At 40.0% G+C, this 27,972-nt stretch overlaps 2 protein-coding genes across 2 annotated transcripts; one reads left to right on the forward strand and one right to left on the reverse strand.

The window, feature by feature from the left end:
• The first annotated feature begins 579 nt into the window (after nucleotides 1–579).
• ssp3 (short spindle 3) lies at nucleotides 580–27,957 on the forward strand. Its single transcript, XM_014359522.2, has 16 exons — nucleotides 580–1,028; nucleotides 1,103–1,324; nucleotides 1,398–1,829; nucleotides 1,916–2,285; nucleotides 2,363–2,645; nucleotides 2,716–3,168; nucleotides 3,244–3,824; nucleotides 3,906–4,662; nucleotides 4,745–5,179; nucleotides 5,254–5,363; nucleotides 5,452–5,575; nucleotides 6,288–6,448; nucleotides 19,720–20,119; nucleotides 20,517–20,726; nucleotides 24,868–25,050; nucleotides 26,970–27,957. Exons 1-16 carry the CDS (start codon nucleotides 986–988, stop codon nucleotides 27,039–27,041), a joined length of 4,836 nt encoding a protein of 1,611 aa, XP_014215008.2. The 5' UTR covers nucleotides 580–985; the 3' UTR covers nucleotides 27,042–27,957.
• LOC149373943 (uncharacterized) lies at nucleotides 14,579–16,123 on the reverse strand. The gene has a single exon (XM_089595267.1). The coding sequence runs from the start codon at nucleotides 15,970–15,972 to the stop codon at nucleotides 14,806–14,808; it is 1,167 nt and encodes a 388-aa protein (XP_089451393.1). The 5' UTR covers nucleotides 15,973–16,123; the 3' UTR covers nucleotides 14,579–14,805.
• Nucleotides 27,958–27,972: the final 15 nt, after the last annotated feature.

A 27,972-nucleotide genomic window follows, 5' to 3' on the forward strand; every position in this document is an offset into this window, starting at 1 on the left:
GAGTTTGCAAAACCAGTATTCTAATTTAATTTCTTTTATTAAAATTATAACTTATTTAAGAACGTATGGTTAATAAATTAAATTTTTTTGTATAAAAAAAAATATGTGTTTATGTATTAAGTATACCACGAAAATAATACAAAATTTTTATTTTGCATTTACATTGTTACTTAAAATGGTTCACACAAATTACACATGTATTTGACAGTACACAGATTTAAAAAATTGAAATACCTAAATACCTAGATTTGATGTGGCAAACCAAAGTCACCAATGCCAACAAATGCCGAAAATATAACTATTTGACGGTAAAGTAATTGATGAATGGCTTTATTTTTGATTTTTCGCGGCAATATAGCAGATCACATCCACCTTGTCCACCTATATACAGTTGTGATCGGTCGTCGGTGTCGGATGACGTGCCTATACAAAGTTGTTGTGTCCGGTAACACTATTTTTTTTTTTTATATGTGGTAATTTATAATGAATTGAAAAAAAACTACACCTTTGGGAGTTTTGTTATACTTTTATTTTATTTTTTTACACTTATCAAGCATTTAATGTATGCGCACAAGCTGGGCCCACACATTCTGCTGTCAGGGTCCTGTCAATCGGTCCGCTGTCACCATCGATTCATACGAAATATTTCATTGAAAAACTGTATCATTAATGCTTCTGCTTCGCATTGTTAATTTCTTCATTTTACATGTAGTTTTATTGGCTCTCTGAATAATATGTAGAAGCCACAGGGGTTGTAAGAAGTTTCAGTATAACCTGTACAACACAGTCGTTGGATTATATTTTTTTTTTCTGTTTTGCTTTCTCACAAACGTCAAATCGCTTGCTAATTGTACTTATACACATAAAGCCAACATAGCGGTTTGAACTGACGAAAGTTTTTGCCAGAGGATGAATAGCTGCTGTTGCTCTTATCACTGCTGCTTTCAACACTGCCTAGAGCATTTGCTTCTTCATTTTTTTAATCATGGCCATGGATAGAAAAGTGACAAGTAAACGACAACAATCAAGTAACGTGTTTTTTTTTTTTTTTTTTTCTTCAGTGAGACTGATTCTGTTCATTATGTTAAACTTAAATTTATAGAAACTTCCAGTATGGCAGACGTGAGATTGCTGGTGCAAGAGGAAGGCAGAGCTGCCAGGAATCTGATAGCTTTCAATGTTCCTCTGGAGGTCGACAATGTTGAAAAGATAACGCGCAAACCGCCCAGTGTGCCAAAAGTCTTTCAGCCAGCCAATGCTAAGAGATCGATCAAAAGCACCGCCAGACTAAGATCAGCCTCGACTGGACGAGACAAGCGTTCCGGTGAGTTAAAATTTTGTAAAAACACGCTGTTTCTTGTGCACCCGGTGTTGAAAATTTGTGTGACACCTCGTAGAGTTGCAAGCAAGATACTGGGCATTCCTCTTTGGCAATCTTCAGAGAGCTGTGGATGCTATTTACGAGACGTGCGAAGAAGATGAAAACATATCGGAGTGCCAGGAAGTTATCTTAGTACTGGAAAATTACACAAGGGATTTTCACAATCTCATTGAATGGTTCAAGGTCAAGTGGGCCTACGAGACGTCTTCGCCGCCGTTGAGGAGAACTCCGTTGGCGTGGGAGGTACGCAAGACCTCGCCTTGCAGAATGTGGAACTCTTGCGTTGTGTCCAAGCCAACAAGTCCCGTTGAACAGGTCATCGTTGAGCACAAAGTGAGCACTAATGACAACAAAGCAGAGCCTCCTATGGTTAATCAGTCGAAATCGGATGCCTTGAAAAATTCAAAACTCATAAAGGAGTGCAAAAATAAAAATTCTAGGGATGATGGTAAGATGGTTGTATGATGATGATGATGATGTCAGTGAAAATTTTTAACAGTATTAAATAAAAAATTGTTACAATGACCGTTGCAGGAAAAATTTTGAAGGAAAAGAATGCTCCAGTCAAAGTGAACGCAAGAGCTCCACCGTCTGGTGTATTTAAACGATCGATGTCGAGCAAAAGTCAAGAAAACGACAGCAAAGTCTTGACGGAAAACAACGTCAATATCGTTGTGAAAACAAATTCAGACCCAAAAAACATCAGTGTGTCACGCAATACCCAAAGGTCTCAGCACACAGCCGTCAATCGTACGAAATCTGCCAATTTACTAGCTTCCAATAATGTTAATAACGAAAACAACGTGGATGCACTGTCTAAAAAAAACAACGAGGCCAAGAAAGATATCGAAACAACGAAAAATCTCATAAATACCAACAAGAACATTGTAGTTAATGGCACGAGGTAATGATTAAAAGTAACTTGGGCGTTATAAAGAGAAAAAAATTTTAACTCACCCGATTTTACCTTTTACTTCCTAGGACCACCTTAAGTTGCATTAATAGCAAGCCATCGAACAAACCCTCAGTGTCGACTGTTCCTAAAGTGAAGACTAATATCGGCACTTTGCCAGCAAAACCGGCATACTCGACCATATCGCGAATGAAGTCGTCCTTGAGTATTTCGATGACTCAGCAACAACAGGAGATCCCAAAGATTGTCAGGAGTTATACCACTTTGGGTTTCAAAGGACCGACAACGCCCAACAGGATGAAGCCCGGCACCTCGGTCATAGTGAGAAAACGACCGCAAACCCAAGCTGAGGTAAATAAAAAAAAAAAAAAAAAAAAAAAATAGCCATAGCTCACAAGTACTTTCAAACATAAAATTGCAGTATTTGAGGAACCGAAGCTCCATCAGCTGCGAGCAGGGCGAAATGAGCGCCTCCGTCGAAGTTCTCCATCCTCAATCAAAGACTCCCAGACAACAGCAGCAAAGCTCAGAATCGTCGCCACCGCCAATAATTCCAAAGGAAGACGTGGACGGTTGGCAGACGGTGCGGGGTCGTTACAGACGCAGCAGCACGCACAACCTGAACATGTCGACGCGATTTCACAAGCCCAGCACAGCGACCTCGCTACCGGCTCTCTGCATCGACTCGCCGACGGAGAAGAACAACCGACAGAGGAGCAGAAGAAGCGCTGGAGCTAAACTCATGAAAATCACCACTATCACCACCACCAGTCATCAACCTGAGAGACAGCTCGACTCGGAGAAACAGAAAGTCGATAGCAGTAGCAATGCAGTGGCTGAAGTTGCATGCGCTGACAAAAAACAACAGCCCGAGGTACGCAACGACCGGTGACCCCCCCCCCCCTCATATAATTGACCTTGACCTGTTTGACAATTTTTTAAATTTCAGAGCCAGAATGCACCGGTGGCAGCAACAGCTGCAAAAGTCGTCGCGAGTACCGAGACCAGCGTCACCCCCAAGGTAACCGAGAGCCAGTCCACGTCCCTCACAATCGCCGCCATTTTCAAGAGCGAAGCCGAATTGTTGGAAAAACGCATCCAGCAGTTCATGGCCGCGCAAGCCGAGCGAGAGCGCATAATCCTCGAAGAGGAGCGCAAGACCGAAGAAGCCGACTCGCAACGCTCCAAGCAGCTGTCGGACGAGGAAGACTTGCTGCAGCGTCAAATTCTCGAGCTCGAGTCCACGGACATAGACGTGGACACGGAAACCGACGAGACTGACGGTGAGATGGTGCTGGACGCCGAGGAGGACGGGCTGAACGTGGAAACGGGCAGCAGCAGCGACGTCGACCCCATGAGTTTGGAGGATCGCTACGAGAATATGCTCGAGGGCATGTCTTGGGCCGAGAGGATGGACACGCTGGCGCAGTTGCAGGACCTCGTAGCCAGGCACCCGGGACGGGCGATCGAGCTCCATCAAAAACTCTCCTCGCCGTCGAGGAAGAGATCGTTACCCGAGACACTGAGGAGGTACACGTTTCGTTTGCATTTTTTTTTTTTTTTTTATAGAGTCTCTCAAGTTCATATCAACAATGATACGTTGTGCTGCAGGTATCAGGCGAAACAGGCGTGTGCCCAGCACAAGCGGCAAAAACTATTGATGGAGAAATCCCAACGACTGCGCGAGCTGTTGAACAAGGTCGAGGATGTGAAAACGGCCAAGCACCAGCTGATCGAAGACAAGCGACTGCGACTTGAGTTAAAGCTGAAGCGAGCCGAGGAGAAGCGCACGCAGCACCTGCTCGAGGTGGTGCGCAAAGCACACGACGAGGAGTCCAAGCTGAAAGAGATAGCCTTCATAAACGAGCTGGAGGCGCAGAACAAGCGCCACGATTTCATGGCTCTGTGCCAGGAGCAGGAGGAGCGGCTCCAGGGCATCCACGAGGAACGGCAGCGCCGTCAGGAGGAAAAGGCGGCCAAGGAGGCGGCAGCCGAGGAACGCCGGCGAGCCCTCGAGGCCGAGCGCCAGTTGCGGATCCAGCGCATGCGACAGGCCCGCCAGGAGCGCGAGGAGCGCGTCGGCAAGATGCAACTCGAGCGCGAAAAGGAGCGCCAGGAGTTGGCCCGGGAGAAGGCGCGCGACCGCGAGGAACGGCTATCGGCCCTTCACGCGGCTCAACTCGCCAATCAGGAGGAGCTCCAGAAGAAGATCGCCCAGAAGCAGCAGGACTCGGCGCGCCGGCACGTCGAGAACATCGAGCACATACGCCAGCGCGCCCTCGAATCCTCCATCACCCGCTCCGAGGAACTACCGCCGAGTCTCAAGCGGTACCCATGTCCCAAGCAGTGCCTACTTTGCTCCAAAGTTGTAAGTCGAATTGACCCTGTCGCTCTCTTGTCGCAAGTGTTCAGCCCATTACTTTTGATTTTTTATTTCTCCCCCACCTCAGATTCCCAACGAAGTGCATCTAATGAGCCATCTGAAGGGACGGCCGCACTCCGAGGCGGTTCGGAGAGTACACGAGGGCCGCGAACCTTCCCGGGACGAGTTGCAAAAGTTCAACATATCGCAGATCAAGGACCTGCAGCAGCCGAGCTCGCAGGATGACGAGAGCCGCGCGGCCAAGGAGCGTCAGAAGGCGCTCAAACGACGCAGCCGGAAAATAAAGCAGCGCATGCTGGCCCGCAGCACGACATCCGCCTCGGAGGAGTCGACCACTGTTGCCCAAAGCACTGCCGATTCCAGCAACAAAGCCAATTTCCGTCGGAACCTCAAGGAGCTTGATAAGCTTTGTCAGGCTCACGCGAGGAGTACCTGGTCCGCCACGCCCGTGGCCAGTCTCGAGCGCTGCCTTGGCCAAATCGCTCGTGCTTTCTCGAAAGCTGTGAGTCGCTTTTGTCGAATTTCACAATCATACTACGGGGCCCAACGTTCAATGCTATCCGACTCTTTTTTCAGTGTCCCCTGGATCAGGATACATTTGCACAGCTCAGCGGCTTTGAGACTCTGACGAATTTGCTGAACCTCGCGCTGAACATTCAAAATGCAATGCAAACCTTGCCAAACAAGTGAGATGAAGAAAAACAATATACACACACACATATATATATATATATATATATACACATGCTGAATATTTTATCGGCTCTTTTGCAGGAGTATCGTATCGATCTGTCGCGTTTACATGTCCGGGTTGACCGGACACCGCAACAACATAGAGACGGTCCTGCTGAGCAGTAAGATCATCGTGCTGTTGGACCTTTTGATGCAGCGTTTGGAGGTAAGTGAACCTTTTTTATCTCACCGCCGTGTTTTGCACCCCTTCGAACGATGGCGCCACTTGTCCCACTTCGAGGGTTTGGAGTCCATAACTTTTTTTTTTTTTTTTTTTTTTTTTTACTTAAGGATACACACAATTCCAGCAACCTCATTTGCGAGGACTAACTAATCGATATGCTGTTCTCATATGCAACAAAAATCAAATCAAAGTAGTTAACGTAGTATTTTCAAACACTCGAGAAGGAAGAAAGAAAAAAAAAAAAATCACCCGTATGAACCCAAAGAATGGTACAAGACCGAGAACTTAAAAGGCTCTCTCCCTCTCGAGAGTCGTGGGTACACGAGAGCCAAAGAGAGTACAAACGATTTTCAGACGACCGAGGCACACAAATGACAAATCGCACCACTCTCGGGCGCATTTTCACCACGTCCCTCCGAATAACGGCGCGCGTATACACACGCGGCACAAAGAGAGTTGGCCTTTACCACCCGCCACCGCGCGTGTCGCTAAAAGCTCGCTCGCTCTCTTGACGCTAATGCATCGTCGTCGAGGCAAAAAGGCGAGGCGCGATGTATATATATATTGTACTGCGAAAATTCTACCCTTCCCCGTCCCTCGGATCTACTCTCTCTCTCTGTGCCCATCAGTTTTTCAACTCACCCCCCTTACACAGAGGGGTCGACCGTTAATTTGAAATAATCTCGAGTTGCAGGTGGTGACGAGCCTCGACGACAGCAGCCAGGAAGCTTCGCCGAAGAGCAGCCACGCGAGCGTGGTCGCAGCCGTGCTCCAGTTGCTCTGCGCCCTAGTGCCCGCCAGCCCGACGAGCTTCGACAAGCCGGCCCTCCAATCTCGGCTTCAAGACCTCACCAGGTGAGAGACCCCGACGATGGCTCTTTTTTTTCCTTCTGGGTAAAAGAAGACCACCCGCGCAAGCCGGCGCCCCGGGTCGTGTTTGTCTTTGGAAGCGCACCTGGGTCAACTTCCTCCGTCGAAACAAAACACGGGGGCACGTCAACCCTTCCATCTCGTCGGTGCTCCGATTTCACGGCTCCTCGCCGTGTATGTTTTCCCGCGACGCCGCCGAAACTCGAGACGCTCGGAAATATTGCGACTACGCTTTTCCGTCCCCCTTCTATTCTCGTTCGTTCATTGGCTCGAGGATGCTTTTATACACTTACCCCGTGCACGCTTCTTTTTTTAGCACTGCCGCCTCATCAGCTCCTTTTTTTTTTTTTTTTTTTTTTTTCATCTTCTTCTTTCAAATATTGTGAGAAATAATACCGGAGCTTTTAAACCACGCGCCCTCGCATTGTGCGCCTTTGTTTTTTCGGTTGTGGGACAAGTATAATGTAATGAAAAAAACGAAACTGCAGCCGTATACACACACACACTCGTTTATTTAATTTCCTGGGGCCGAAGGAAAAAGGAGCTCGGTCATGCTTTTGATTACCGTAACAGTCGTGGCGCGGCTTGATCAACACCTCCGGGTTTTATCGATCACTGTTTGGTATCCATCCCCCCCCCCCCAAAAAAAAAGAGAGACGCTCGAGGGTCGTTGGACGATTGTATCGACAACACCTATTGTGTGATAATTGGGAGAAAAATCGTCTAGAAAGGGGGGGGGGATGAAAATTTACTTGGCAAACAGCTCGACATGTATATGTTTTATTAATCAGCGACTTACGCGGATTACACGCGCGTACACTCCCAAGACGTTTCTAATCAAGATTCGGGATCAAGCGCGTAATTGAATATTACCCGAGATGTTTGAACAGGACTGGATGTGCAGGGTGTCGCATATTTTATTTTCAAACTCCCATTGTCTTTCTCCATCGACTGCACCAATTTTGGCTCGAAATCTCCATTACGTATACACCATCGGAAACGCAATTTTCAAGCTAAAGCACGTCTTCCCTTTCATCCGCGAGTCCTGTTCGATTCAATGCCCCACGGATCGGTATACATGGTTGTGTCCATGGTTATATTGTACTTTTTTTTTTTTTTTTTTGTTTCATTGAAAAAAAAAAGGAAAAAAATTACGCTCAAACGAAGCAGCAATGACGTAGAGAGAAGATCCGAATTGAAAGCTCCATAAGCATGAGTAATGCGGAGAAGGAGGGTATATATATAGGTACAAACGCGTCTTTGCCCATAAGTCGTCCATGGGGCTGTGTTTCCTCTCTCTCGGATCTTCCGAAGGTGCACGCAAAAGGGAGAGAGAGAGAGAGAGTAGAAACGAGGGAGTGGAAAACATCGCACGCGCAGAAACGCAGAGTGAATGAGAGAGCTACAGCTACGTGTGTGTGTATATATATATATAATGTACGTGCGGGGGTGACGAGGTGGAGGGGGGGGGAAGTGGTGGCACGGCTACGTAATCTGCTAATGGACTCTCCCTCCCGACCCTTCGCGCGGATTCAACCCCTCGCTGGAGCTTGTGTGTGTATACTTGTTCGTCCCTCCCTTTTTCGAGCGGCGTTCGGGGCGCGTGTTCCGAACTCTTTTTTTTTCTTTTTTTTTTTTTTTTTTTTTTTTTTTTTCCAGAAAGAACCGGCGCATGACGCGACGCTTTTGCGTTTGCGTTCTCTTTGAGTAATATTCGTGGGTGCGCGGGGGTGGGTGTTACAAGCGGGGCTGTCCCTCTTGCTTTTTCTTTTTGATCATGGGTACTGCGTTGATTTTTTGACGTGCGTTGCTCGGGAAAATCTTTGGAAAAAACCAACCACTGAGTGGTAGTAGTGCCCTTGGGGGGGAAAAATAAATATATATATATGTTTTTTTTTTTTTTTTTATATTATAGTGCTCTACGTCCGGCTCCTTTTAATAAGGGCACTACTATGGGCACTTAGCACTTGGGAGAAGGAAGGGAAGAGGGATGGGAGGCCTCCCATCACTGGGAGGGGGGTAGGGGGAAATTAGGCAATTTTGCTGCGAGGAGGTCGCCTAAAACCCTCCTCGAGGAGCATTGCGTGGTGAAAAAGCACATGTGAAATATCACAGAGGTACTTGCCCGAAAAAGTCGCACTATGGCCGGGAATTGAACCACGGTCTCCCGCGTGCCAATCCACGACATAGCCGACCGAGCCACCGCGCGCTCTATATATATATGTATATATATTTTGACAATTACCCCTTTGAAATTGTGAAAACTGATGGGTCCCGGACAAATGGTACTTTACCACGATATGGAAGTACTGAAAAATGGCAAGTTTTCGATTTTTCCTCAGGGTATTCTTGGAAAAACAGCCATTGATCAAGAAGCACTTTTGATTGGAAAGGTATATATGAATGTCTATGTGGTTTTTCATATTTTCGGATGGTACTGCGAATTTCTAAGACACGTCTTAAGAGTATGGCAAACAATAGCAAAATAGACCGTGCTACAATGGCATTTCGGTATCAATCCGTCGTCTAGGGACATTTTTCTTTTTGGTGACCTATACTGAAAGAAAGAAAAAATGGTAAAAATTACTATGCTAGAATGATAATCTGGTGTCATTATTGACTTTTTACTTTTGCCAACCTAATTTTTACTATTTAATGGTTGGATATTAGGTAATTTATGTTGTACATACAGTAAAAATCACCGCACTGGCGATAACAATCGATTATTTTTTGTACCAGTAAAAATTTTCGTCGCAACAGTAAACATAAATAGAAATATAAAGTCTATGTAAATTACCATTATAATCCTAATTTTTATTATTGTTATTTTTTTGTCTCAGTGTATAAGTACTTGACCGACGACGAGAAAATCGTATTGACAATCGTCTTGTTTTGTACAAAACATTCCGCGTTTTTCATCAAAAGGGCCATTTCTGTACCAAAGTATAGACTTAACCGAAAGCCCTGATCACCTTCATCCTATAAAATATGCTCTGTAAAAAAATGAAAACTGAACACTCAATTTTTTATCAAGTGTAGAAAGCACCGTTCCGCTTATCTATACTGGCGCACAAGGTAATAATTACCGTAATGTACCGAAGCTTCGCGCGAGAGCGATCGAGCGATAATCATTGCAAGAGGATCTTCTTAGCGACCCTCCTCTTTTCATATACGCGTATATGGCTCCTTCCGTGGACATTATACGATTTTCTTAATTAATTCTACTTTTTTTATTTTTTTTATTAATTTCAGAAATCTTATTGTGTAGGCGAAAAATTTTCTCTTTCGCGACAACTTCGATTTAGTGTACCAATACATACTTTTTACACGCTGTTGGCCATTTTTTATTTTTTTCTACCTCTTGTACAAAAAATTCATAGTAACTTGGGCTCATTTTTTTTTTGTTTTTTTTTTTTTGATAAAAAGACTCGAAACAATATACGTCGTCCCATCCGCGCGGTTATTCAGAGATGTTGCAACGCACAGTTCAACTCTAAAGTCAACCAGTGAGTTTATGTTCATCATGTGTTGAAAAATATTATCTGAATTTTGAGGTAATGGGCATTTTTCTACGGTATCTGATTTGTATCTACAAAAAAAGAAAAAAAAAAAAAAAAAAAAAAAAAAAATAGGTCTTCGTGCCTTTCGAGTCATCGGTGTCAAAGGCGCACGAGTACACATCCACAGACGGGGATGGACGGACGAAAATTAAAAAAAAAAAAAAAAAAATACCATCTAATTGCGGCAGAATGTAGAGAGACATAATATAGGTATAGGGAGAGGATGAATCACGTCGGAAAAAAAAAAGACAGAACTAGATAGGGCCCAGCTGATACCTACTACCTCGCTCTCGAGGAGCATCTGCCGGCGCGCGCGTGTACATCCAGATGCCAGATGACGATGGCCGATCGCTTGGACTGCGCTCGTATATACACGAGCCCACGTCTTTATATATACATATATAGATAATATGTTGCCGATGCTATATTTAATTTACTAGTGGGTGCACGGGCAGCTGTATATTATTACTTGGGCACCACTATATACATGCTACGGCTGCCCGTTGCATATGTGTATATAATATACAGTCAAGAGACCCCGTTGGTCTCCCACATATATAGTATATATGTATACATGTATACCTTTTTATTACCTTCTTCTTTTCTTTACTATATATGTACCTATGATCAAACGGGATATCGCGCGCAAGAACAACGATGCTCACGGCAACAAGTTTCAGCCTCGCGCGTTTTGGGTCGCAAAATTTCAATTTGTTTAAAAATCGTTGGCAAAAACGATCATCATCCCATACGTGTGTATATATCTCTCATGGAAAGGGTATAGGGGAGAAATTTTTGTACACCGATAAGTTGTGCGTTCGCAGAAATAAAAGAAAAAAAAAAAAAAAAAACAGGTGGATTTTAAAAGACGAAATACACCCTATGGCAACTGTATGTAAGCACATTAAAAGCTTTATTTGCACGTGGATGAGAGTTGAAGAAAATATGATACAAGAGACACCACATATATATACTTATATTATACGTATACGCGAAAAAAAAAAGAGAGAGCTTCGGCTCGGGTAAACATTTTACAAGAGGGTGGCGAAGTGTTCGACGGTATAGCTGCAAAAACACCATATTATAGTATACACACGTATAGGTATACACTGCACTGGCAAAATGGGCAATGACAACGCGACAATACATCGGGAGTGCGCGTGTGTGTATAAGTAATATATGACAATGGTCTCTCTCTGCGAGTCCTCATCTCTCTCGGCACAATGCAAAGATGTCAGTGACACTATATGTGCGTTAGGTACCTACGCGTCATCATATACCCTTTATATATATATATATATACATGTGTGTACCTACTATTGCACTATAATGTATATAAAAGAGAAGTACATATATATAATTATGTGCACAGTGCAGGGATGGACGAGGGGTTGATGATGCCGTAGCGCGAGCTTCTTCTTCTCTTTTCCCGGTGTGTTTGATCAGGCGACTGCAGAGCTTATTCAGGGGGGAGGGGACACACGCATCTATACATATTATGTACACCACTACTCCAGAACGCGATGGCCCATTGTCACTTTGGCTGCCCTGTCATTTGCTCCGTCTCCTTATTTTCTCTATATAAAATACCGCTACCCCCCGTATATATAGGACTGGGTATATAAGTTTCTCTATTGATGTATACCAACGGTATAATACGAGGAAACAAGTGTGTGCATATTATATATCTGACGTTGTGTTTTTGACACCGTGCGTGAATAAAGATGAGGCCCAGTTTTGTGTGCCTTTTTTTTTTTTTTTTTTTCATCATCGTTTGTTCATTTTGGACGTCACGCGTCTTCGTGCATCTAGGAATATATATGCGAGGAAAACTGGGTCGGAATCTAACTTTTACTGGCGTCGGTGTGCGCATCGGTACTTAGTGAGTCCTTTCGTTGATGAGGTGGGCGTGAAACTTGACTTTTCTACCCTATGGATGTAGCAGGTGGATTTTTTTTTTTTTTTTTTTTTTCACTGCAGATCGCAAAGTATCCGTTGGCTAATGTCTAATGATCCGAAAATGGTTTTTAAAAAGTGCAAATATGAGCTTTTTGACTGGTAGTTGTAGATCAGTAGGTGCTTTTGTTCGAATTCCGCGGGAGTAGGAGTACTTTTTTTTTTTTCGATCGTTGGTGAAAACGACAAGTAAAGACTCACAATCAATGTTATATGAGCTCCGAGACATATATAATTTTTCTCCCCACAATTGTGTATACAATATTAAAAGCAAAAAATTCATGTAAAAAAAAAAAAAGGATACATTTATTTCAATGTACACGTATAGGCAGTTGCTAGTAGATGATATTTCTTTTGGCCAGTCGCAAGGAAAATAAGTTTTTTGGAAGCAAACAAATAGAGGCTTGAAGTGTATTTGAGAAACTTTAGGTAATTTATTAAAAATAACTGAACACTTTTATACAGTGCCTACAACAGCAAAAAAAATTCTTTTTTTGTGGTATAAAATTATGATCCGAAGTTTTTTAACGCCTAGAAAGCTTCTCGATAAGTTGTTAATACATTTTTTCGAGCATCGTGTATATTTTTAGCGAGAAAATCGGTATGGCTAGTTACAAAATAAACGGTCTTTGTTTTCATTATAACGTTGGACAGCGTTAGTTAGCGAAAGTTAATTCTTTATGATTTCGTTGGAATACTGTTATTTTACAGTTAAAATTAAAGAAGTACAATTTTCAAAACTTTAACGAGGCTTAAAACGACCACAGAAGTTACAACGGCAACAAAGTTCTTGTTTAAGATTCCATATTGGGCCTATTAGTGTTCATTCTAAAATCATTTCCTTTCTTCATTCGCCTGTATATTGTAACATTATTATACTCACATAAAATTGTCAACGATGCATTTCATCTAATTTTGCAAAGTGTTTTATATGGACATAAAATAATTGTTGTCCGGATTCTTTGAATTTCTACAATTATTTTTACAACTTGCAATATACTCTTTGAAAAATCAAATTAGGTCACTATAAAAATTGTATAGTCATCAAAATCGTGAGAGAAAATTAGTTTGAAACCTACGCTTCTGTACGTTAGACGGAAGAAAGCACCGTAGGCATTACATATGTATGAAAAGAATGCTTTGTTAAGCAGAAAATTAACAAAACAATGTAAAAAATGTAAAAATGCAAATAATTAAAATTTCATTTTTTAAACTCTTCAATCCTCTACGTTGTTTGAAATGTGAGGTTATGTTAGGTATTCATTTTTCAAAGATATTCAACGTGATATCGGTGAGATGCGTATGTAAATGTATTTTACGTAACGGGCACTATTGTATTGGTAATAGGTCCTGAACAGATCAGCCGCACGCCAGCCACTTAACTGGGCAGTTAACATTTTTGTACTGAGCCTTGAGTTCTATGTATTCTTATTATTTAATAAACTCGTAATTCTCATTCAATATGAGAACGATGTAACTTGTTATTGATGCTACATGTAAGTCATATCATACAATAAACTGTTACGTGGGAAAGAGTAAGGTAAACGTACAAATTGACGGAACATGTCCCAATTCACGAAACATGAAACTGTACATGCTATTTTACAACTAATATCACCAAAAAATTATTTTTAAGCAATTAATAGATAATTTTAATATTTTTAACCTGAAAAGGCTCGATTATTACATTCAATTCAAAGTAAAATAAGTTTCTCTGTATAATGGCTTCATAATAGGGACACAATCAAACATAACCTAACTTATTTAGTTTTCCGTATTATGAAACGAACTTTTAAAATGAAATTCAATTCCATTACAACTAACTGTAATTTTATAAGAAAAAAAACAGTCTATTTTGCTGTTTAACTTGTTGGTTAGCTTTTCTTCTCAGCGTTAACTTGACTACTTTTTTATTGTGTTCATCGTGTCATCTTTTTGGGCTCATATTGTTTCCTTCAAAAGATTTTTCACACTCGTTGTAACGTTTTTAAATCATCACAGTACGATAACCAAAATTGATTTTGACAGATCATGGATTTAACTTTAAAACCATTTAAATTAAGATCAATTGGTGTCATGTGGCCTTCTGTCCACAAAAATGATACTTATCTTGTTTCGTTCAAACAAATTCAACATAATCCGTATGGCGTTACCATTATAATGGCTTAAAACTCCTTAATAGTTGTACAAGAAAAAGTAAATGTGTCACATATCTCTTAATAATTTGATTGAAATAATTTAATTAAATAACAATCAATGTACTCTCATGATTCTTCGAATCCATCATATTCTAAGGTAAAATTTTTTCAAGCAGAAAATACCAATCCTTTTGAGACTAAACATATATATTATAATATATAATATTGCTAGAGTTTCATTCAAACGATTTCAATAAAAATCTATTTGATAGTCACATAAGTAATTGTCAAAATAACACTTTCTCTTTTTGTGGAAGATTATAAGGCAATGCGTCTGTTGGGACAGAAAGAGAAAAAGCATCAGACACATTAAAATTTTTACTAATGCATTTATTTAAAATGGTCAAACACTTTCATATACATCAAACATATTCAAGAATTATGATAAATGTTTACACGTCATTACAATTCACAAGTAAATATAATCACAACCCAATACAACTAGTGAACTAAAAAATATGGCAGCACGCAATGGATTAAGTATAGCAACCTAGATCCTACCTCAGTCCACAGAGCAATCCGTAGCGTAAGTGAAAACCCATCAAGGATCATAAAAGTTATATTGCGCGATATGGTTTTGTCGGGCCTTGGTTGATGAATAGGCATATGGAGATCCAATATCACATAATCAAAAATTGTGACAGTCGTGTTTGTGCCACAAGAGATCGAAGGATGTGTTGCAAAAGTAATCACACATGTCACAACTAAATGGGTGGTGATGAGCTACATGGTAATTGTAATTGTTGATTTGACGAAAAGATCGCGGACACGCCGTGCAACGATAGAAATGACGGTCTCGTTTGTGGCGTCTGAGGCTGTCCAAATCAGTAAAGGTTTGCTGGCATTGACCACATTGAAAAAAGTGACAATTGTACACGTGATTTTCAAGAAAATTACTTCGGACAAAAGTTTGTGGGCACATAGTGCAGCGATAGTTGTGTTCGGAGCCAATGTGTTTTATGAGGCTGCTTTTGTGGGCAAAAGATTGCGAACACTCGTCGCAACAATATGTGCCGTGATGGATGTTTATGTGACGCATAAGACCTTTATTTTGAATAAAAGATTGTGGACATATTGTGCATCTATAGGGTTTAGGTTCTCTAGTATGAATTTTCATGTGATTTTTGAGGTGGTGTTGTTGGCGGAAAGATCGTGAACATAGCGAACATTGAAAGGGTTTTTCGTTCGTGTGTTTCAGCGTGTGTTTTGTAAGGTTATGTTTACAGCGAAATGATTGTGAGCAAATAGTGCACTGAAAAGGTTTCTCGTCCATGTGAATGCGTATGTGTCTTGTAAGATTGGATTTTTTACAAAATGCTAGTGAACATATCGAACACTTGAATGGCTTTTCTCTAGTGTGGATGCGTGTGTGAGCAGTAAGATTTGCTTTATGACTAAATGCTATTGAACATATCGAACACTTGAACGGCTTTTCGCCTGTGTGTACTCGCGCGTGTCTGGTAAGATAGTATTTACAGCGAAATGATTGTGAACATACCGAGCATTTGAATGGCTTTTCGCCAGTGTGGATGCGTGTGTGTCTTGTAAGATTTGATTTATGACTAAATGCTAGTGAACATATCGAGCATTTGAATGGCTTTTCTCCAGTATGGGTATGCATGTGGGTTACAAGACTGTTTTTTCGTCCAAATGTTTGTGAACACACCGGACACTGAAACGAGTTTTTGTCTGTGTGCGTCTGCATGTGTGATATAAATTGACTTACATCCGTAAAAATCTCTTGGCATACATTACATCGATGCCATTTTTCCGAGGAACCCGTGACTTTGGCCATATTTGTGGACAATTTGCTTTATAGAAGTGTTTTTTAATCAGCTACGATTCTGTATAACAGGTTGTCGATGGTGCTATTAGTTCCGTAGGGAAATTCCGGTGCAATTCAACAATGACGTATAGATGATTCTCTTGAAGATAAGATTTGTTTTCCTATTAAGAATAAAAATAAAGAATATTACTTATTTCGTTTTATAATTCATTTATGTACGTTTACGTCGTTCATATTTTTGTCCCCGAAAATACATTGCATATAATAAATTACCATATTTTATTTCTGTGGTCACAAGGTAAAAAATATCGCGCAGTTGCAAATGAGTAAATTGAATTGTGTTTTATATTGTTTTATACCAAATATACTATTGAAGTTATAGTAGTCGTTTTGAAATTTTATAAAAAAAAACTTACCTGTTGTTTTCTCGATTCTTAATTGTAGTTTACACAACTTTCGTACGGTCCAAGCACTCAACTCTTCAGGTTTGACAATTTTTCAAGAGTACCGAAGTTAATCTGCATTTGAACATGTACAAAGATCTTATTTTAACATTGTCCAAACTAACTTCTTGCGCTCGACTAAACAAACTACGGTGCGAGCACTGCTTAGTACCTAGGAAATCAACGTGTCTATTACTAAATACAGTCTGTGTCATGTGTACCGATAACGATAAGACTAATGAGAATATTGTTAACGTAGAAATAGTTGAAATTGGCTGTGCATATCGCAACGGACAGTTTGTTAGGGACGCTTATTGGCTTTTGAAATTATATTTTTCTCTTACAATGAATTTCTGCTTTTACGACTACATTTTTTTTTTTTTTTTTTTCGTAGATTATTTTTAACGATGTTATTAAAAACGGTCGTCCAACATCTACCGCTTAGCTTACCAACTTGATGTGATAATTTTTTTCGGCGTCCCGGGTGCTTAATCCATCGAAAAAAACCATGGTAAAACAACCATCGCTCCGATGATTCATAAAATTAAAAATGATAATTTTCCACCCTACCACAAAAAATAAAAAAAACATCTGCAACTACCAGCCTACGTACGCCAAGCAAGGGATGGTGTTGAAAAAAAAAAAAAAAAAATTGCCGCGTTATCACAACATGATCGTCTTGGCCCGCGTCGTAATCCCCGGCAACAATGCCCTATATAAGCACACACGAACGCGGGGGTCTCCCGTTAATCGGACTATAATACACGGTGTGGGCCGCCCATCGGGCACTACCCACAGATTGGCCTGGAATAAATTATGGCGGCAAAGCAAATAAACAAACACAAGAACGAATACATCGACTCTCGGGTGGACCCAGACGAGTGAAATTGGGGAGAAGAAACCCCCCCCCCCGACCATTTCGACAATCCGGGCGTGAATAATCGAAGATGGCTATACGCATCCGAACGAAATATTCGCGCTGTACATGCAAGCATTAGGCGTGAGCACGTCGCCGTGTATACACACAGTGCTCTCTCTCTCTCTCTGCACTTGCTCGCACCGACCCCGTCACCCTCGCGAATGCATTACGCGTCAACGCGCCGACCGAGTAGCAATATCCTGGGCACTTGGATTGCGCCTACTACTCTCTCTATCTCCGGAGTAATAGTCTCGAGGCAGGGTCCATGTATACATATATATATATATATATATGTACGCTGCTCTATTGTAATACATTACCAATTCGAAAGCTCTCTCGTTGTACGACGCGCCCGCGCGTGTGTGTGTGGTGCTCTCCGAGGGTCCTATTTAGCCAGTCGCCGGCGTCAAATCACTCGAGCGCCCAAAAAAAAAAAAACCCTCACTCGGACACATATATATATATATTCATACAGAGGAATATCAATCCGAAGGGTATATACCCCCCCAAAAAAATAAACGCGGAAACAGGAGCGACACCAGCTCGCATTGTCCTCCCCCCCCTCACTCCGTGGGTACCTTGTATTGTCGCTGCAGCTCGCGTTAGCCGATGCCTCTTCTCATCATCATCTCGTCGTTACATCCGGGGAATCGACCCCCCGCCCCCCGTACTATATATATATACGTAAGATTCGGTAGCGTCACGCACCACCCATAAGAGTATGTACAACAGTGGAACGTATATATACGTGTGCGCGACAATGGTGCGACGACAAAAATGGGGAGACGACGATTTTTTCTTCTCTGTATATATACACGGGAGCAAGAGTACACGGTGCAAGAGAAGAGAAGAAGGATGAGGAGGAAAGAACTTGCGAATGGCAGGACGAGGGGATCGACTTGCTTTTAGCCCCCAACGAAAGATAGAGAGAGAGAGAGAGAGAGAGAAAGCTCGGGTAAATATTGTAACAAGTGTGTGCACTCGGCCCAGCCACCTTTTACTTTGTGTACGGTGCGAGTCTCCCTTCCTTTTTTCCCTTGTCTCTGTGTGCTTGCATCCACGGTACGGATAATGATGATGATGCTGTAGTGGGTACGTGGAATTATACATTGGAACGCATTGGGATACATTCGCAACGAATCGCAAATATAGATATTTTTGTTTTTTTCACAATTGCCATTGGAGCCAAGATTTTTCAACCCTAGCCACTGAAGCACCATGTACCAGGCAATCTAATATGATATTACCACCCTTCCAACGTATCCACCCAATGAGGTGCAGGATAAATCAAATCAACGAGCGAATCCTCGCATAAATTACAATCTGCCATATAACGACGATAAAACGAGGCGTGCGCTCACATATATATATATGTATACGTATACGCGCGCACACGTACAAGTAAATCCACCCATCATCAGAATAAGAGCCATGGGGAGGGTTGGCGCACAGTATAAAGGGCCATACGCGCTTGCGACAATGACGAAAGGATTGCCTAATGACCCGAGGAGAGCTGATGCGACTTTGGTTAATTTAGCGTCCAGCGCCACAGTGCCCGGCTTATCCGGCTGAAAAAAAAAAAAGATAGAGCAACAAAAAAAAAAAAAAAAGGGCGGTGGAACGGGGAGTGTGGGGTGGTTCGGAATCTCGGCCGTGTGTTTTTTCGAGAGGCGCGGGGGTACTGTGGGATAATCATATATAGTTAAAAGGGCTCTTGGATCCATATGGCATTACAGCGGCGCACTCGCAGAGTATAATTATTCATGCGATAAATAAATTCAATGTTTTATCGATGGTAACTTTTGGTGGAGAGAAATAAGGAAAAATTAGAAAATCCTTTGAGCGAGTAGCGAGAGATGACAACGGTGTGCATAGACACGTGAAAAAAAAAAAAAAAAGATAAAAAAAATCGTAAAGGGAGGAAGGAAGGAAGAAGCGTGGAATTAGCCGAGCGCACTTGTAACACATAATATGTATATACACGCGTGGTACGTACACCCATCACGGTGTCGTTGTCACGATGCGACGCGACAGTTGGGCCCTCGCGTCATATTTTCTCTCTCTTTTTTTTTTTTTTTTCAATTAAAACTCGTCACGCCACGCTGCATCCCTTCGCTTGTTATTATTATCATTATGATTCGTCATCGTTTTTTCTTCTTTCAATTCGCACCGAATTCCCTTCTTCTTATCCCGTGAATTATAATCCTCTCGTGTTACGCCGTCGCACGCCCCCCCCCCCTCCGCACATGTACGCATACGAGCCATATGCACACTTATCCCCCCTATACCCTCCATATACGTCACTCAAGTGCCAACTCGAATGAGGATCAATTGTCTTCCGGTAAAATCAGCGCACTTGACTCGATCGTCATCTTTGTCATCCTCTGGTTGCAGCTACCTCCTGACGAGCGGCCTGATCGACCGTCTGAGCCGTCACAGCCGCGCCACTGTCGAGTCGGACCAGGAGCGCGACTGCAGCGTCCTCGTCGGCTCGTACGACCTTCTCGGCCGGCTGTGCGTCCAATTGCGACGCTACCCGGACTCCCCGGAAACCCCCGTGGTTGCCGGAGAAAGCGAGCCCTGCGTCGCCCGGGCCCACCTCCTCGGCCAACTCGAGTCGAGCGAGGCCGCCGGACTGATCGGTGCCCTCTACGCCGCCGTTGCCCTTGCCGCCAAGCCCCCCGGCTCTACCTCGCCTACCCTAGGTCAGCTGTCACCTGCGACACGAGCCCTCGCCTGCAGCGGCTTGAGGCTACTCAGGAGTCTCGCCGAGCTCGATCTGCACAAGTTTCAGGTTAGTACATATATATATATTTGATCCATATACATTACAAGGGCACGCGGGCGTGACACGGGCAAAGAGAATATACGTGTACGCGTCTAAACGGGGGGGCAGAGGGGGGCCCCACGCACATAATATATATATTTATTATCCATCGCTGGCTTTTCCATCATTCGTGGTCGTCGGATCGCACCTCCCGGGGGAGCAAGTGGTGCTTAGGGGGGGAGGGCTCCCCTGTAGCGTGGCCCAACGAGCCACTGGAGAAATGGTGATCACTGCACGGGCAGTATATTATATTCAATTTCGCGGTCAACCCCCCCGGGCTCTTCTGTGATGTCTCTGTCTCTCGATCGCTGCCCCTCCCCCCTTTTTTTTTTGAAGATTTTTCTTTATTCCCTGTCGTATACAGGCACTGCTCGGTGCCGAGGGTACGAGCCTGCAGTGGCGACTGATTGCCAGCCACCTGATAACCAAGCTGTCGCGCGACATGGCCGACCAGGCGATTGTCGTTGGTGCCAGGGAGGAACAGCAGCCGGGATCCGGGGTGGGTAACAGGAGCCTGCTGGCCGAGCTCTTTGTCGCGCTGGGTTACTTCGCCATCAACAACACGGACAACCAGGTGAGTGGCGCTGATTTTTCGCGTTTATTGACCCCTCCTCTCCTTTCCTCTGGTTTTGCACGATCTTCTGCAGAGGCTCGGTTTAGTCTTCCAAAACGAGGATCACGCGAATTTTCGTTGTTCAATTGTACACGAGGGGCTATGCAATCTGAATTTTTATTGAAAAAAGCTGCAAAAGTCTCGAAAATACGTTCAAGTCGTTAAGTCTTTTAGAGACTAAAGGTTTTCGAAAGACTATCAAAGTCATTTAAAACTTTCAAGACTCTCAAAGCTTCAAAAATCTCAAAAAGATTTTTAATTCATTTGAAGACATATCGAGTCTTCAAGTGTCTCTAAAATGTTAAGAAAGACTTTGAAAATTTACTGAAGGATTTTGAATATATTCTTTAAAGTCACATCACGTCTCTAAAAATCACTAAAAATTTTCAAAATACTTCGAAAATTTACTAAAAGATTTTTAAGTCATCCAACGCTTTTGATCACTTCAAAGTCTTACAAAGACTGTAAAAATATTCACCTGAAGTTGCAGAAGGAAAGTCTTTGAGAGTCTAAAAATTTGCAAATAATTTGAAAACTTACATAAAGATTTTTGAGTCGTCCAACGCTTTTGATCACTTCAAAGTCTTACAAAGACTGTAAAAATTGGAAAAAAATTTTTTATTCATCTGAAGTCATAGAAGGAAAGTCTTTGAGAGTCTCTTAAAATTTGCAAAATACTTTACAAATCTACTGAAAGATTTTTAAGTCATCCAACGCTTTTGATCCCTTTAAAGTCTTTCAAAGACTGCAAAAGTTAAAAAAAATTTTTTTTACTCATCTGAAGTCGTAGAAGAAAAGTCTTTGAGTCTCTAAAAATTTACAAAATACTTCGAAAATTTACTAAAAGATTTTTAAATCATTCAAGAATTTTTATGACTCTAAAGTCTTGCAAAGACTACAAAAATTGAACAAAAACTTATTCTATTCATCTGAAGTCATAGAAGGAAAGTCTTTGAGAGTTTCTTGAAATTTTCAAAATAATTTAAAAAGCTACTGAAAGATTTTTGAGTCATCCAACGCTTTTGATCACTTCACAGTCTTTCAAAGACTGCAAAAGTTGAAAAAAATTCTTTTTTATTCACCTGAAGTCGCAGAAGGAAAGTCTTTGAGTCTCTAGAAGTTTTGAAAAGGCTCTGGGGGCCTCTAAATGATTTCAAAGTCACTTTCAAAGTCTCTTAATAGTCAAAAACAAGTCTCGAAAAGATTCTTGACTTTTTATATCGAGACTTTCAAACGAGCGCAGTCCCTTTGCTATGGCTCAGTTGATTTTTCATTGTATACGTCGTATATCCGAGTAAAAAATCCACATACGCATTGTGCATCTCGTTGTCATCGAGCCCCCACACTTGGTTGCTTGAGCAATAAAAAAAAAAACAAAAAAAAAAAAAAAAAAAAAACGGAAAAGGCTCGCATAATAAATCGACCGGTGCGTCTATAAAAAAGAAACGCGCGCTCGCGTCAGGCGAGAATTCTCCTTTATCTGTTATCGACGACCTCTCATAACTCATTTGGCTGCAAAAAACCGGGCGCGCTTCCTTCCTTCGACTTTTGACTTTTTCGGCGACACGCTCCTTTTTTCCTTGTACACGCACGGCTCTGTCTCTCTCCCGGTTCATCTGCATATATAAGCCTCCCGCACCTTATCTCTCCTCTCTCTCTCTCTCTCTCTCAGGGTCCCGTTTGTCGCTCTCTGTGGCATTTTTATGCAAACTAGCGACCTTCGCCACCGACAGAGCTGTAACTTTCCCTTGGCTCCTTCTTTTTTTTTTTTTTTTTTTTCTTTTCCATTCGTATATACTTAGGTGGCTCTTTTTTTCTCTTTTTGTGCAAAGATTAGTGGGTAAGTGCTGACCGAGCCGAGCTGATCATTTCGCGACTGTAGAGACTTGGGCTGGTTTTTCTTTATTTTAAGTAATGAAAACCTGTCCGTTTAGCTGGAGCTTTGTTTCTCGGGCTTTCAGTGTAACGTACCTACGTGTTTTTAATAAAATATCACAGAGTTGAAGAAAAAAAAAAAAAAAAAAAAAAAAAAGACTCGCGTTGCTACAAGATACGGGACGAAGAAAGCGTAGGGATCAAGTAGCCGCGTACAAGGGCGATAAAAAGAGAGGAGGAGGAGGAAAAAAGGAGCGAGCGCTGAAAGCTGCTTAGACACAACACACTCAACTCTATACTCCCTCTTTCGGACCTCCGCGTCGATATTACACGCGTCAACCCGAAGATATATATTTACCTCCTGTTAAACACCACGCCGCGCCTGTCAGTCCCATATGTATATGTATATACTTATATTGCGCACCGATGCAAGTAAGTGCATCGTCGCCGTCGCGGTCGCGCTGCATTCATCACTTGGTCCGCTACTATTATACATATACGTACACATAAGCGGCAAAGGCGGGAGGAGCCTATACGTATAGCTGATGTCCTCCTCTTTACTCTTTTCGTTTCCATATAATATACGTGTGCCTTCGCTTCTTTTTTTTCTTTTTCATTTTATCCCTACTTTTATTTGCCTCCGTCGTCATTTGATCATGGGTTTTCGAAAATTCCCTTTTTTTTTTTTAATTTATTTATTTAAATACTTTGAATTATTTAGATATTGAGTTTTGTATAAGTTAATCGTAAAGAAAATTTAGAATATGCCACAATCAAATGTATTACAATAAAACTTATATTTTACAAACATCTACCAACTGTAGATAGACTTGATACTTTCTCAAATACTTTGTATTGTTGATTTTCTTTAATTTTCAATCAATAAACACACTGGAATATTATATATCTTTTTTTTTTTTTAATGTCATAATGTAAATACATAGGTGATGCTTTAAAAATATGTTTTCCTCTAAAAATATATGAATCGTGTATTACAATCATTACAAAATTACATACCACGAATAATTCAATTTAACGTTAACTTTACTAAACTAAATTTGCTTTTTTTTTTTTTTTTTTTTTTTACATAAATAAATAAATTTAATAGTATTACTTCAGATTATTTGTACATTATAAACTTGTTCCGTACGCATTGTTACTACATTGTTCTTTTAATTTCGCCAAACAAACCACATGATCTGTTCCAACCAATGACACAGCAAAAAAAAACCTTCAGTCGCGTGGCAATCAATCTTTTCAAATAGGAAAATACAATTTATTTTTGTTTTTACGATTGATTATGCAACATAGTACTCGACAAAGAAATTTTTCCACACATTCTCACGGAAAACAAAGTTTATTACAAATTATTTTAAAAATTATAATCATGACCTAATCCGGATGTATTGAAAATAAAAGTTATCCAGCTAATCTTTTGAGTCGAGCACTTTAACACCTATTGACCCCAAAAAACGTCGACTTCCTCTATTAACATTTTGTTCGCTGTAACGATCCACAATCGTCAAATGCAACGAAAAAAAAAGAAAATGGTATTAATGGTTGTATAATTTCGTATATGTCTGCGAAGGATTAAATGTGCATTTTCGGTAAACAAAGTAACGGTCGAGAGCCAAATTAATTAATCATCCTTTTTTTTCTGCCCCACCGCACTACAGCATCGGATTTTCAGAGTAAAATCCAACAGACACCCTCGATTAAACTCAATCCCTCAAAAACGCAACAAACGCTCGTCTTCATTTGTGCCTGCGCTCACTGAGTGGCAAAACATGTATATTATATCTCCAGTCCTCATTTCGGGCGTATTACAGGCACATTTGGCTAATGGGCTTTCAATTTTCGCCCGATTTCGGCGAATTTTCCAACTTTTCGGGCACACAACTTTCCAATCCTTCCCGAATGAATATGTATTTATTTTGTATTGAACCGAAAAAAAAAAAAAAAAAGAACAAAAATTAGATCCAACCGCCTTATTACCCCGTTATGCGTAATAAGCTCAATGCACTTAAAAAAAAGCAGGTGCAAGTGCGCACGAGCTGCGGGCGACGGACGCGAGACTTCCGTAAGACGTTGGCATGAGAATTCGCGGATCGGTCTTCCTCCAAATATTCCCACGACTTTTTCCTACGAGTCTATTTTCACCGTACACGCATAAATTAAAAAAATAAAAAAAATAAAAAAAACAACAACCGTCTTAACGTACGCGCAGCTAGTGCTCCAGTCGTCGGGGGGTGGAGCGACGGGCCCGAGCGTGCTTCAGCAGCTTTGCACGCTGCCCTTTCCGTTCTATGGGGATCCCCAGTTGTCTTCGTACACGCTGTCGACTCTACTGGCTGCTACTCACGACAACGCCGAGGCCAAGGCTGTACTTTCCTGCGAGATGTCGTACCAGGTGAGCTATTGATTTTTTTTTTTTTTTTTTTTTTTTTTTCTGAAAACAACTATTATTTTATTACCTGTTTTACCATTTTTTTTTCAATACAAACGAGCTTTAGATCGCGAAATACTTTTTTTGAATTTTTCGTGTGGGGATACGGCTGTGACAATTTTCACTGTACATCCTCGTCAGTATAACAAATACCTAGAAGAAACATGTTTCATATCGTTTATTTTACTTTTGTTTACTTGTAAATACAGAAATTTTGACTACAAGTACAATCGTTTGGTCATAGGAGTGAGTTAGAAAAATGAAATTGTTCGTCGCGATTTGAATTTAATAATTCATAAAAATTTAAAAGCTACGATTCAAGGGATTTAAAACGGAGTTCTCATGTAGTTTATTAGTAAAAAATAGAAATTGTTTCTAGTTAAGTTTTTAATTTTATAACAACAATCAGTATATGATTTTCATGAAAAAAATTAGAAATGCATAATAATTTTATAGCAATTCACCATTCAGCATATTTATTATTACATGTCTAAGAAATGTTGACTCGGTGACTGTATTTTATAAGAAAAGTTATATTTTTGAACTAAACCTAATTTAAGGCAATTTCACGACTTTTGAGTTAATGACTTAATAAAAACAGAATTATTTTTTTCCATGGAAGTATGATGCGTCATCAATGACTAACTCACGAAATGTCAAATTCTAAAAATACATATTATTTATAATAGTGTATTATTTCAGAATTTTTACTTATCTAAGTTAGTTATCAAAGTTCAAATTCCCAATTTACAAGTAATATTCAGTTAACGACTTGATAAAAAAAGAATTATTTTTTTCTATGAAAGTATAATGCGTCATAAATGATCAACTCACGAAATGTCAAATCATAAAAATACTTACATATAGATAAATCTAATCTATTATTTATGTATATTATTTCAGAATTTTTACTTATCGAAGTTTAAATTTCCAATTTACAAATAATATTCAGTTAACGACTTGATAAAAAAAGAATTATTTTTTTCTATGAAAGTATAATGCGTCATAAATGATCAACTCACGAAATGTCAAATCATAAAAATACTTACATATAGATAAATCTAATCTATTATTGATGTATATTATTTCAGAATTTTTACTTATCGAAGTTTAAATTCCCAATTTACAAATAATATTCAGTTAACGACTTGATAAAAAAAGAATTATTTTTTTCTATGAAAGTATAATGCGTCATAAATGATCAACTCACGAAATGTCAAATTATAAAAATACTTACATATAGATAAATCTAATCTATTATTGATGTATATTATTTCATAATTTTTACTTATCAATGTTTAAATTCCCAATTTACAAGTAATATTCAGTTAACGACTTGATAAAAAAAGAATTATTTTTTTCTATGAAAGTATAATGCGTCATAAATGATCAACTCACGAAATGTCAAATCATAAAAATACTTACATATAGATAAATCTAATCTATTATTGATGTATATTATTTCAGAATTTTTACTTATCGAAGTTTAAATTCCCAATTTACAAATAATATTCAGTTAACGACTTGATAAAAAAAGAATTATTTTTTTCTATGAAAGTATAATGCGTCATAAATGACTAACTACGAAATGTCAAATTTCAATAATACCTACATAATATATAGATACACCTAATCTATCATTGATACAAGTCACTTCGGAATTTTTACTTATCTAAGTTAGTTATTGATGACGCATTGCTCTAGAAAAAAAATTATTCCGTTTTTATCAAGTCGTTAACTAAATGGTTCTAAATTTCATTTAAATTTGTAATTTTAACGTTTCTTCAAATAAATAATGAATAATAATGATGCGGTTGTCAAGAAAAGTAGATTAAATAAGTATTTAAGCTTACGAAAATTGTCTTTACTTTTGTCCGATTCAGCTACTGGAAGAGTACCGAGACTCCGAGGCCGGCAAACTCAACCCTCTGCTGCGTCTGTTGAAAGTTTTGTAAAATCATGTACTACATCTACCACTGGTCTACAACCGGAAAATCTTGCACGAGCAGTTTAGAAGTCCAGTGTTGTTTATTTGCTTTTTTTGCTTAAAAAAGACATCTTCGTCGTATCTTAACAATGTGATATTTTTGTAATAACAAAATGTTAGGGTATAAAGAATTTTATGTCCCCCTTTTGTTGCTTCTTTAATTTCATATACAAAATTTATGTTTTGTTTTTCTTTTTCGTCGTCGAATTTCACATATATAATGTAGAGTAAAGAAGTGTGATGATCATTCAAATATATTTTTATAACAAATTTTAAATGCAATCTAATTTTCAAGAAATGATACTTAATTTTAAGGGTTAACGAAGGTGCTCTAAGTCAGTTGTGTAGGTAATATTGAAGGGATGGTGCCGTAGTGTTATGCGAAAACCAAAATCGTAGGGTGATAATTGTATAGAAACTAATAGTGAATTTCTTGTATTGCGTAATTGATTAATAAAAAAGAAAAAAATTTCATTTACTCGAACGCGAAAAAATTAACAGAAATAAAAATTTTATTATAAAAATATTTATTCACATTTTTTACGAAATAACAAATATCTGTTAATAATTTTTGGAAAATCAGTAAAATAAGATATTAAAGTTGATCCACTAATGTATCAAATTTATAAATACATTAAACAAGTTGTTGAAAAAATTATTTTCCATTTCGGTATACATTAATTCTCATTATGTCCACTTCTTAGTATTACTGCTATGTTTTAGTTCAACCGAGCTAAGCAACGATATTCCAATTTATATTCCGATTGTGTAACTAACGACTGACTTTTTATACGAAAATGTACACATAGAGTATAAACTAAGTTATTTAATTATAAATATAATGTACTGTAAATAAATATATGAAGCCAATTTATTTGATTGATCACGAAGAGTAAAAA

The sequence above is a fragment of the Copidosoma floridanum genome, unplaced genomic scaffold (assembly GCF_036245765.1).
Source record: "Copidosoma floridanum isolate Cflo_tuat_1 unplaced genomic scaffold, Cflo_Japanese_pri ptg000025l, whole genome shotgun sequence".
Taxonomy (NCBI): Eukaryota; Metazoa; Arthropoda; class Insecta; order Hymenoptera; family Encyrtidae; genus Copidosoma; species Copidosoma floridanum.